Source organism: Pseudopipra pipra, chromosome 1, assembly GCF_036250125.1.
Source record: "Pseudopipra pipra isolate bDixPip1 chromosome 1, bDixPip1.hap1, whole genome shotgun sequence".
NCBI lineage: Eukaryota > Metazoa > Chordata > Aves > Passeriformes > Pipridae > Pseudopipra > Pseudopipra pipra.
The window spans coordinates 61,868,408-61,880,763 of record NC_087549.1 but is presented as its reverse complement, the minus strand read 5'-3'; the positions used below and the strand labels follow the sequence as shown (position 1 = coordinate 61,880,763).

At 41.2% G+C, this 12,356-nt stretch overlaps 1 protein-coding gene across 2 annotated transcripts in view; it reads right to left on the bottom strand.

Moving 5' to 3' along the window:
• STX17 (syntaxin 17) overlaps nucleotides 1–9,744 on the bottom strand; it is a 33,204-nt gene extending 23,460 nt beyond the window's left edge. Inside the window, exons 1-2 of one of the 2 annotated variants that reach the window (XM_064658795.1) lie at nucleotides 9,653–9,744; nucleotides 2,549–2,730 (exon numbers count right to left, since the gene is read on the bottom strand). In XM_064658795.1, coding sequence (XP_064514865.1) covers nucleotides 2,549–2,671 — 123 coding nt within the window. In that variant the 5' untranslated portion in view covers nucleotides 2,672–2,730; nucleotides 9,653–9,744. Of the gene's footprint in view, nucleotides 1–2,548; nucleotides 2,731–9,489; nucleotides 9,598–9,652 lie in introns of those variants that run through there. The other variant, XM_064658803.1, reaches the window with a different exon arrangement.
• Between the last annotated feature and the right edge of the window lie 2,612 nt (nucleotides 9,745–12,356).

The following is a 12,356-nucleotide window of genomic DNA, read 5'->3' as shown; positions in this document are numbered from 1 at the left end:
CACTCATTGATGCTGTTGGTGTTAACAGAAGTGCTGCCTTGAAGATACAATTTTTAATGTAATTTTAACGTAAACCAACTGCAGACCAAAAACTACCTCTCTGCAACCAAGGAATCCCTCTTGTGCATTATGGCAAATATGTTTCTTTCCTGAGCAGTCATGCAATTTCTGGTTAGAGAAAGAAGAAAACAACCTAGCTATCACGAGTATCTCTATTTGAATGAAAGAGCTTTCAAGGAAAAGCTATTATTGCACCTCTGAATCCTGTCCAATTCCCTATCATTCTTCACTAGTTGCCCTCTGTGGCCACTTATGTGTACAGGTCGTGCACACAGTCAAGGCTCCTTGCTCCCCCCAGAGCTACTCCTGGACACTAAAAAACAAAGCTGTTGCAAACTGGTTGATTCCAAGGCAAAAAAAGAAAAAAGCTAAATCAGCTGGTATTTAAGTAATGTAACAAATTATACAAATACGGAATAACAAAGTGTAAACAACACAGTGTGACTGAAATACAGGTCATCTCACACAGCAGTTATTGCTTCAAGCAAATATTATACTAAAGCCCTTCTCCATTTGTGATTATTGCAGTTCATATCCTTATTGTATCCTTATTATACCCCTAACAGAAAAGAGTCAAATGATTATCTGCCATCCTTAGTCCTAGCAGCCCAGGTCTTTCTCTATCCCAGTTTTTCTCTCAGACACCATTTCTGCACATTCACCTCCCATCTGAGGTACTTCACAAGCTCCCTCCACCCAATTCTTTATCCTTTATTTACATGAACCAGGAATAATTTCCTCTCACACAAAAGTAAGGGAAAGTAAGAGAATGAGACAGTGGAAACACACTAAAATCATCTCCCTCTTTGCATTCTCAGATTCAGGAACGATCAAATTAGCAGCTCCAGGAATGAGTTCTGCTAATTTCTAAGCACGGGAACATGCCTTATTGTGGGGTAAATCTGTAGCAATCTTCAGCTGGTGAGGTTCAAACAATATCTACTGAATACCTGCAAAGCACCTTTTTTTTCCAGAATCATAACTCCTGGCCAAAACCCAGATTTTTAGAGGCGCAACAAAATGTACGATCTGGAAAAAGACCACCCCACAAAAATATCTGAAGTGTTACAACATATGTCACTGTTCTGAAAAGAAATTATCACTAAGATATCAATCACTATCACTTAAATTAAGCATTTCTTATTAAAAGAAATTATTGTCACTTGAACAACACATTATTTCCTCTGTTCTCAGAAACAAATATGGATTTATTTTCTCTCCTTCCCCAGTCCCAAGGCAGAAACCTGGCACGGAAAATTTCATCCAAAAGGTTACCCACTCAGTAAAGTTACAGTAAAATTATGGTAAAAGTTGTGAACAAATGATAGCAGCAAAATGCAGAACAGTTTCAACACTAGATTATACACCCCCTTCAGAACATATCTTTCAGGAAATCAAAATCATGTTAACTTATTTTCTTCCAATTTCTTCATTCCTTCCCAGGGTGTTGAAAATGTAGATAGCAGTCCTACACCATACAGATTTACATGTGCACTTGACTTTATACATTGTGAATAAGCTTAGTCAAATTAACATAGTGAACGATTTTCCAGAAACCTGTGCAGAACTACAGGTTCTGCTCACTGTCACTGACTTTTCTGTGGTGGTAAGTAAAACCTTTTCTAATCAAATATGTCTTGTATGGTCATTTCAAAACTTCCATAGCAGTGCTGATGTTATGACTCCAAGTGTGTTTCTGAATCACTCGCTCTCTTACCTTTTTTATTGTTGTCACCTGTTTTAGTAAATCTCTTACCACCTTCCTCAACAAACCAGTCTCTCTATTTCCACAGGCTATATACTAATACACAGAGTCTGGGAATCTGATCAACTTCCAAGTCTGGAATCTGATCATCTGTGCTGCCAAATTGTGAGAACTGCCCCTGGTCATGCCAAACAACTCTCTCACATGAAGAGTTCCTGAGAATGGCTAAGGAGTTATAAACAGAGAGCAGAGGCTATTCCCCATTAGCAGCGTGGATGCAGCCACCCTGTTTTGCAGAATATGAGAATTTAATAACATAGGCCATTTAATGACATAGGCCATTTCATGCCAGACAACTGCCCTGGGTATGTTTATTTAACCTGTACAGGCACTGCCACAGTGCTTGCAAGAATTTAACTTCTTAGAAGCATACTCAGTTTGAAAATATATAGAGAAAAAGATAAATATAAACAGTAAGTTACTCAGAACAGTTGGCAGCAAACCACTGTGACTTCAAAGTAAAGTAAGAATATTAGGCTGCTATCCCCACAGTAACATTTTAACACAAAAGCAGTGTTTCTCACTCTGTAGCCTGATGTTTACTACAAATGTAAAGATCTTTGTGCACACTGAATTACCAGACAACACAGAAGTTTCATCTTTACCCAAATTTGTATTAAAGCATTTCATAATCAACTTTTCATCAAAATCTCTATATAATCTTCCAATGTGATTGATTCTATACTGTAAAAAGAACTACATTAGTAAAAAATAAACACTAACCTTCTCAATATTTATATGGTGTTTTCTTAACCTTTCCAAATCTGTTGGAATTGCCACTTTAATGAATTTCTGAATTGCAGGTTCAATTCGACGGAGTTTAACCTTTTCTTCATCTTCAGACATCCTAAAAGCAGCCCTCAAGTGAACACCGGTGCAATATTCCTTCACCAAGGTAGAAACCCCTAAAAAACAATCGCAAGCTTACAAAAATGTAGTAACCTTGAATCACTTTTTAAAAGAAAGCAAAATAAGCTAAATCAGTGGGTTCTGTATTTGCATTTAAATGTTTTATTTCCACTTATTTGCAGGCTTTGGGGATCATTTTTCATAGATAAAACTTAACACTAAAAAGAAAAAAACAGCTAAATAACTAAGGCAGAGGCAAATATGCTTTGCAGCAGCATAACGACACATGAAAAGGTTTGAAAAAAAACTTCCAATTAGATGCTTTGATTGATCAGAGTTCAAGTTTTGCCAATTCACATTCAGAGTCATCTTACAAATTGTAAAACATGTCCTGAAAAGACACTAATTTTGGAATTCAATTTTCTGGAAAGATTAAGAGCGTCTGAATGAAGATTTGCTGGTGACGAGGCTGGTGAAGGGACTGGAGCACAGGCCCTATGAGGAGCGGTTGAGGGAGCTGGGGTTGTTTAGCCTGGAGAAGAGGAGGCTCAGGGGGGAGACCTCATCACTCTCTATAATCACCTGAAAGGAGGTTGGAGCCAGGTGGGGGTTGGGTCTCTTTTCCCAGGCAACCAGCAGTAGGACAAGAGGGCATGGTCTTAAGCTGTGCCAGGGGAGGTTTAGGTTAGACATTAGAAAGAAATTCTCCACAGAGAGAGTGATCAGACACTGGAATGGGCTGCCCAGGGAGGTGGTGGAGTAACTGTCCCTGGAGGTAATTAAGAAGAGGCTGGATGTAGCACTTAGTGCCGTGGTCTAGTTGACAGCGTGGTGTTGGGACAAGGGGAAAGAACATTGTGAGATAACTTTTTTGTTTCAATACTGTGTAAACAGAAGTTATTTAAATGAGATTATCTTTTTGTATGTTCCTTTAAAAAAAAAAAACCACAAGAGATGTAGTTGATTTGCAGACACGTATGAAAAAGTTTTGTCACAAGTAAAAAGGGACATGCTACCTTGGTTATATGAAAGCACCTGTGCTATGTCAGCAATTGCATCAGAAGGCTTTCCCTGATTTTCCTCTTTCAGTAACTAAACTAATTTAAAATAATCAACCTAGCATAATTCTTTTGGTACAGATGAGGCACAGCAGAATATAACAGGTAAAAAAAATTCCCATTTTTCACACAGTCAAATGTCTAATAATGTCTAATTTCACTGTCAATAGCATTAACAGTGAAATTAGACGTTATTTTTCTCACATCTACCTATGGTGTGAAAATGCAGAAGGAGAGTGTTGAGATTTTTCTAAGACCTGTGATTCCTGCAGGCAGAAAGAACTTGAAGCCAAATACCAGCTGATGGCACTGGATCTTTGACTAAACCTCTAAGTGTTCAGTCCCAGCAGGGAGGATACCTACAAACCTCCCCCAACTTCAAAGGAGCCAGGTGGTAAGCATAAGCATCTTCCATCAGGCCAGTAAGAGAGGGAAAAGAATTCTGGTACAGGGAGGAAAACAGTTCCCACCTTTTTCAACACAGTTGCAAATGAAATAATGTGTTTTTTCAGAAGAACAGAATGCTGACACAAGGCTCTCCTGCTTTATCTATCCCACCCAACAAAGCAACTGAAAACTGTGGAAAATGCAGTGTTTACTGAGAGTAAATCAAGTCAGGTGAAGTCAATCTTTAAGGTTTCACTGACACACCTTTTCCTTTTTCAAAATCTCAGAAGGAAATTATTTTATCAAATGACTTCGCAGTCACTGCTAAATCATCCCCATTTCAAATTATAGATACACTATCAGTCTTACAAATCCCCTCCTAACCCAAGGCATTTTATATTAACAGTCCTTTGTACAAACCTTCAAATAAACATGCAGTGAGTGGGTGACCTCACATTTTTTCAGGTTGCAAAAAGAACTTTAATCCTTTTGTGTTGATTTACGCTTTTCACCATTCTAAAAACAGTGGTTTAAATGCAAGATGATAACAAATACATTAGTTGTTCTACTATACCTTGGTCACTACAGTCCCTAACCTTTGAAAGAGCCACTCATATATCACAATTTAACTCAATTTTGAGCCTAGAACTGATTTTTCTTTTTGTAATGAGCAAAGGATAAAAAGCATCATACTCCAAACTGCAGTACTTCCTCTTTGAACTCACATTAATTTCCTGACAGTTTAAACACTAATCCATGAGTTTATGAGCTAGAATTAATTAAAAATTGGTTCCTCAAAGATATTTAGGAGCCATGTCATGCTTTTCTTCTATACTGAGTCATCTTGAAGAAGCAACAACACAAATTCTTCAAACTCACTGCATAACATGAACTCAGAGAAACCCGCATCCCATCCTGTCTTAGAAAAAATACAGCAGAGACTAAGGTAAATCCATCATAATTTTGTCCTTAACCTTAAACGACATCTAGAGATTGTTAAGGGTCAAAACTGACAGTTTAGATGACTTACAAATGGGACCCCTATGAAAGCAGAGTTAATGTAACCAATGGCCACGAGGCTTGAGTGGATGACCTGAATGTGCAACAGTTGTAAATTCAAAGATTTGGCTGTGTGCGGGATAGTTATTTTCTTCTCCTTAAAAATTCCCAAACAGTAAACTACCTTTCATGACAGTGTCTACAAATCTCTTAAAATCTCTGCTGCCTAAAATCTACTGCACAGCAGGTTTGAGAAACTAAGAAATAAATATAAGAACTCCTTACATTCTCATCAGGTCTCCTGCTTAATGTTGTCTCAAACAGTATAGTAGCTTTTGTAACAAAAATTCTAAGCCATAAATTACCAGTAAGAAAATATGCAATGTCTTACTTTTTTTTCTAATTCATATAACATGGTACATAAAATTAACATTACAACTTTTTTTTTTTTTTTTGCTGATGCCATTTCAAGGAAACCTTGCATACTTTATTTGGCTTGTTTTTTCCTAAGCATAACTTTAACACTTCTTTTCTAAAGTAATAATGTCTGTTCTTTGAGTAATCAACGAATAGCAGGACAGTTTAGGTTGGGAGGGATTTTCACAAGCTATCCAGTACAAGGTGAATTAGATGTGATAGCACAGGCCCTCGTCCAGTCAAGTTCTAACACCTCCACGGATGGATGCTCCACACACTCACTAGACTCCTCCTTCAGTGTTTGACTATTCTCCAGGTTAAAAACAAACAAATCAAAACCAGGACCAAAAAGACCTTCCTTGTAGCTCATGTCCATTGCCTCTTATCCCACTGTCATGCACCTTCAAGAGCAACCTGGCTCTACAGCTTCCACTTACAACACTAAGATCTCCCAATTCCTTCACTTTCTCTTAAGGCTGAACAAATCCACCTCTGTTTCTCCTGGAATATCATGTGCTTCAGCCCACTAAGCACCTTGCTAGACTCATAGGTGCTGAATAGAGGGGAAGTCACTCCGTGGACCTGCTGTTCCCCAGCTGCATTTACTAACACAGCCCCCAGTGCAGTTGTCCTTCACTGCAACAGCGCACTCAGACACATATTCAGCTTGGGGTCCACCACAACACACAGGTCCTTTCCTGCAAGGCTGCTCTCCAAGTCTTCCTGCAGCCTGTTCTAGTTGTAGGGCTTTCTTCTTGCCTTTGCTGGAATTCTTGAGGTTTCTGTCTGGCCATTTCTCCGTCCTGTCAAGATCCCTCTGAGCAGCAGCCCTGTCCAGCCTACAAACCACTCTCCGCAGGCAAGTAAAAACACTGCTCTCAACTTCAGCTTTTTCAGGTGGTAATTTTGCCTCTGTCCTTGGATCTGAATTGCAGTCAGCAACCACACGAACGTGCAGAAGTTCTGAGCCACCCTCAGAGGGTGCCATTCAGACCCCACACAACTGTGTGACAGATCACCTTCCCTTTCTGACCTCTTTGTACAGGACTGTCACTTGAACAGGGGCTTGGACAGTCCCTCCTACAGGCACTTACCAAGTTCCAGGCACAACAAAATCTCGAGTTCTCCAAGACAGGAACACAAGGCTCTGATTCTTTAAAATAAATTCTAGTTTGAGCAAAAAAGCCCAAGAGGATACGATATCATTAAATCAGTAATTAAAAGAGCTAGATAAAACCATTTGTAACTAACTGTCCTTTATTTTATTCACTGTGGAAGATATTTTGATAAACAAAGACATTACAGAATTTTGTCTTTTCAAACGCTGATATTACAGGCCTGCTAGAGGTTATCTTCTAAGTAAAATATTTTCAGTTTAATACTCAAAATGTCAGGCACTAAAATTCAATTATATTTCAGTGACAGAAATAAAACTTATTTAGAAGTTGATCAAGACCCAAATGCAGAATAATTTTCAGTCAACTCTGTCAATAAAAAAGACAATATATCCAAAGTATACTGTAGCAGCATTATGAAAGTATTAGGTGGTTACAAAAATTATATTTATCTCCATTCTTAATGTTTATGTTTTCTGGAGACCAGCCCCAAACTAAAACTGTAACTGTGAAGTTAAATTAACATAAATTAACTTGACGTCTGCACTTAATATGAAAATCATCCATGAATCTTACTATCCAAGGCATGGGAACATTCCTTATCCACTTTGTTCACCTCACGTCCTGGAAATTATTGAAGTGCATCTTCCATAAAGGATTATTCCACATGCCCTTGTTACCAAGAAACAGAGCAAAAGAACCTGAGGAGTTGCAATGGTTTGATCTGTGCTTTACCAAGTAAATGGGTATGCAAAGCAAACAAAATTTTTCAGAAACAGATCACTTCCTTTTTCAGCTTTTGAAGATCCAACCAGTATATGTTATCTTAGTTCATTGTTTGAATCAAACAATTCTAAAAGGCAAAAGACTCTTAAGGCATCCAATTCCAATTGCTGAAACTGTGAATTTAATTCTGACACTAACACAGGAATCTCCACTTACAATGTGGTGATGCATAGAAAGCACAGTCATACAGCTGCAATCAGAGTTAAAATTTTTGCTATGTATGGTAACACACTCGTGATTTGTTATTATAAATTTCAGTAAATGCTAGTAATACACATCAAATCTAACACTCATGAAGTTCTGTTAAACTGCCCAGTGTTCTTCATTTATATACAGCAGAACAATGAACAATAAACCTCAGGAGTTGTGCTTACCCAGGGAAACACAGCGTAACATGCTGATTTGATTTTAATTCACTCACGACAGTTTAGACAACCACTGCCACTAGAAAAAGCGCTTCCAGTCTTGTAGTTAAGGGTTGTAAGGTCAAAAAGCTTTTCTCTTTTCTCACTGTAAATAAACTTAATTAGAAGACAGACACTAGAATATAAGGACTTACAACATCTTTCTCATTAAAGTGACCTGAAATACTTCTTAGAGTGGTACTGGCCCCAAAATTGCAGTGACAGCAGTGACTATTGCTCACTTGGCTGAGGCCTGTGCTTAGTGAGGAATGTGCTCCTGTGGCAGGCTACAGCCAAACTGCATTTTGGGGCTAAATTACATCTTTCACCTTTTGTCTTAAAAGGAACCAAAGGAAAATAGCTTTGTTAGGCTGAAATCAGACACAGTCACCAGCCCCAGTGTGTTTGCAAAGTGACATGAAACTGCTTAGTGAAATAAAGAGCTACATGTGGAATTTCCCACAGAACACCCAGAATCAGCAGCTGTAGTATCAGGCTGTGGTTCTTAACAGATCTGCACACTTGGGGATCCCCTGGCAACACAAACTCGATCCAGGCAAGGCAAGGGTGCATGACTGCATTCTGAGGAATCAGAGCAGACAACAGGCATTTGGTGTTGGATTTACATGTCTAAGCCAGCTGCAGAACAGCAGAAAATACCTAATGACTAACATGTGAACACCTCTCTGCACACAGCCAAACCAGTGGAGCAAGTGTGTAGTGGGCTGATACCTGCCATAAGATGCCACAGCGCAGTTCAACCTCCAACCAGAGCCCTAATACTGAATTTTCTGCATTCTTGAACTGCACCTTTAGTCTCACCTCAGAATCACAGAAACAATCAGGTTGGAAAAGACCTCTGAGACCACCTAGTCCAACCTATGACCGAACACCACCACGTCAACTAGACCATGACACTAAGTGCCATGTCCAGTCTTTCCTTTAACACCTCCAGGGATCATCCACCTCCCTGGGCAGCCCATTCCAACATCTAATCACCAGCTCTGTGGATAAATTCCCCCTGATGTCCAACTTGAACCTCCTCTGGAGCAGCTTAAGACCAATAGGTTCCAGAGGCCTATCCTGCCTGCATCACACCCCTGAAAGGCCAGGGATGCATGCAGAGAGCAGAAGCGTAAGAATAAAGAAAGGCTTTAAGCCTTGTATCAAGACTTCGATCAGACTTTGGCATTCCCCAAGTTGGTTTTTTTTTTCCCGACTTAAGCTTTTAAAAGCTTGGGGAATGCCAGGATAAACAATTCACCACACTGCACTTCCACTCCTAAAAAACTACCAAATAAATAAATAAAAATAAAAGACAATCCGAGCTGGTGTGACCGTTTCTGTCCTGGATCTCCCCATGACCTGACCTCGGGCTCAGCCGCTGCCGGGGGCACCCCCGGCTGGGCACCCCCAGCCCTTCCGCTGGGCTGGACCCCCAGTGAGGGGGAACCGGAGGGAGCCCGCCCTCCCCCGGGCAGGGCCAGGCAGCGGGACGAGCCCCCGCCGCTGCGCCAGCCCTCCTCAGCCCCAGCCCCAGCCCCAGCCCGGGCCAGGCCGGCGTGAGCGGCGGCCGCGGCCTCGCCGAGGGGCCGGGACTGGGAGCGGCGGGGGGGACCCGACGCTCCGCTCCGCGCTGCGGCTCCTACCGGCCACGTCCGCACAGCCCAGCCCAAGGGCCCGCCGGGCGCCCGCCAGGCCCGGCCCGGTCCTTCCCTTCCCCTCGCCTCCGCGGCGCGGGAAGCGAAAGCGAAAGCGGAGCCGCCCCGGCCCCGCTGCCCGCCGGTCCCCGCTCCCCCCGCGGTGCCTCACCATGGGCCGGCCGTGTGCCAGGCGGTGATCGCGGCCCCGGGACACTGAGCGGGAGCCGGCGCGCAGGGCTCCCCCTCCGCCGCGGGGAGCGGCCCTGCCCCGCCCGCCACACACACCCCCGCCACCGCCCCCATGTGTGTTTCCCTTCGGGAACGGCAGGTCGCGGGCGGAAAGGGGCTGGAGAGGAGGAGGAGAAGGAGGAGGAGGAAGAGAAAGAGAAGCTGCCCTGGCCAGGAAGGGAATACCGGGAGACTTGGGTGAGGGCTTATAGGCACAGAAAATTTTAATTTATTCTTCTAAAGGAGAGCCAAAGTTTCCCACCGTAATTTTAAGAACTTTTCGTAGAGTCGTAAAATATTCTCAGGTGGAAGGGACCTACAAGGTTCATCAAGTCCAGCTCCTGGCCCTGCACAGGACATCCCCAAGAGTCACACCATGTGCCTGAGAGCATTGTCCAAATGCGGTTTGAACTCTCTCAGGCTTGGTGCTGTGACCACTTCCCTGGGGAGCCTGTGCCCAACCACCCTCTGGGTGAAGAACCTATTCCTAATATCCAACCTAAACCTCCCCTGATACAGCTTCAGGCCATTCCCTCGGCATGTTTTGAAAATAAATTTGAAAATAAGTGTACCTTGTTTGTGTCTGACACTGACCATTGGATCTTCCCCCAACACCGCAGCTCCTGGCTGGCAGAGCACCTGCTCCCAGCAGGAATGCCCGCACCTCTGCGACAGGTAGAGCAGAACCTCCAAGGGCAGCCTGCTATCACTTCTGATCATTTTATCACCTCTGAATAGAAGTGTAAAACTGTCTGGCTACCTGGCAATATCTGTAGAGCAACTATGTTATGTCACTATTACACCACTTTTTAATTAAACTCAGCAGCATTAATAGAACAAACTGAAGATCTCCAACGTACGTTGATTTTGATGTTCTGAACAAGACTTGTGTAATCTGTTCATCTGTCATTCCATGCCCTTTCGGCCAGTTCCAATCTAATTTGAAGAAAGTCATTACAGTCCTTTAAGTTTTGTGGAAATTGATATGTCGCTGAGGAAACAAACCTAAATTTATTTCCTCAGCCAAAGAATAACAAGCAAAAAGCTCAGCTCTTACACATGCTTGTTAGCAGCAGACAGTTAGTCAGTGTATATATATTAGCCATCCACTTTACTTGCTAGATGGAGTTTTCATAGGGCTAATGGTGAATAAATTTTAATTATTCTAATTAAGGTTATTAAGGGGCTAAAGGATCCAAATCCACAGTATCTCGTGCCTTCATTAGTTCGGTTATTCACAGTACAACTTCTGGAATGTCAATGGAATGCCAGAGTACTATAAAAATGTGTTACACTGAACATATATTTAAAAAGACTGAAGACGATGACATAGGCTAGCCTAGCATTGACAGTTTGACATAGATATGGAACAGAAACATGGAAGTGCTTACCTGGGATACAGTCAATTAAGTGCCAATAACTAAATGCCAGTTCACACATTTTTATGAAAAAGATTTGATTAAATGCATTTGAATTTAAGTTTGGCTGATAAAGGCAGTAATGTTGATGTAATAGCTTCCATATGAGGTAGAGCAGTAGGCTATTCTCACACATACAATGTGGAATGCAAATTCTGTGGAGTTCATAATAAGTGATTCAGGTGACGGTTCTCAGGAGGAGTAATTGTAAGTGAAGATTTGTCATAAGGTTGTTTTGGTGTTATTCTTGGCCTGGTGCTGTGAGAAATCACCTAGACAAAAATACCAAATGACTACTTTGATGTTGTAAATAAAGGTAAGGGCCATTCACTTAGATAAACTCCTTTGAATTACTTTGTAAATTCTTCTCACTTGCAAAAATACTCCTCTGAAGCTGGTCAAATCGGACGTTGTACATTCAAATAAAGCCTCAAAGGTACACCTGGAATCTGAGGGAAAATGACTGGCATGAGGCAGTGCTAAAGAGGACCTGGATATGAGCAGTTGAACATCAGCTCTCAGAGCAAAGCTTTTGGTAACTAATACTCTGAAGCAAAACCAGAGGAACATCAAATACAACTGGGATGGATATCCCCCCTTTTTATAGACCTTATGAAACCATTATCAAAATAATGCATTTGATTTGAGCATTAACAGTTCAAAGGGATGTTTAAAATTGAAAAGAGTCCAGAAGAAAGTTATGAAAGGTGTGGGAAATTTGCATTAACATGAGATACTCTAAAATCTTAATCCAATGCAGGTGAAGAGATACTTTTGTCATAAGCATAGTAGTACTTGTCTGAGTTAGAGCTGTTTGAAGAGTAGAAGTGTTGGTTTTCAGAAAATTACGAAATTCTAAAAGCAAAATTAAAATAAAAATGAGACTAGAAATATGGCACATCTTCATTGATTATAGGATTATATTGCCTGTGAATTTGTTTTGAAAGAGTACAAAGTTTTCAGTAAAAAAATATAGATTTTTTTAAAGATGCACTGTAAGTCAAGGATACAAGCAGAATACATTGGCAGAGATTCCATGCAGTCCAATATGGAGTTTGTATGACCACAAGGTTATACTTATTCTTTCCTTTCCTTAAACTTGGTGACTCCAGAAGAAGACCAAGAAGTCTACTTATGTAGCAGCAAAAGAAAGAATAGGATCACAATGATATTTCCAAAAGGAAAGATTTTTATTTTTTTTTTTAATGAGTTCTAACAGGCAACATC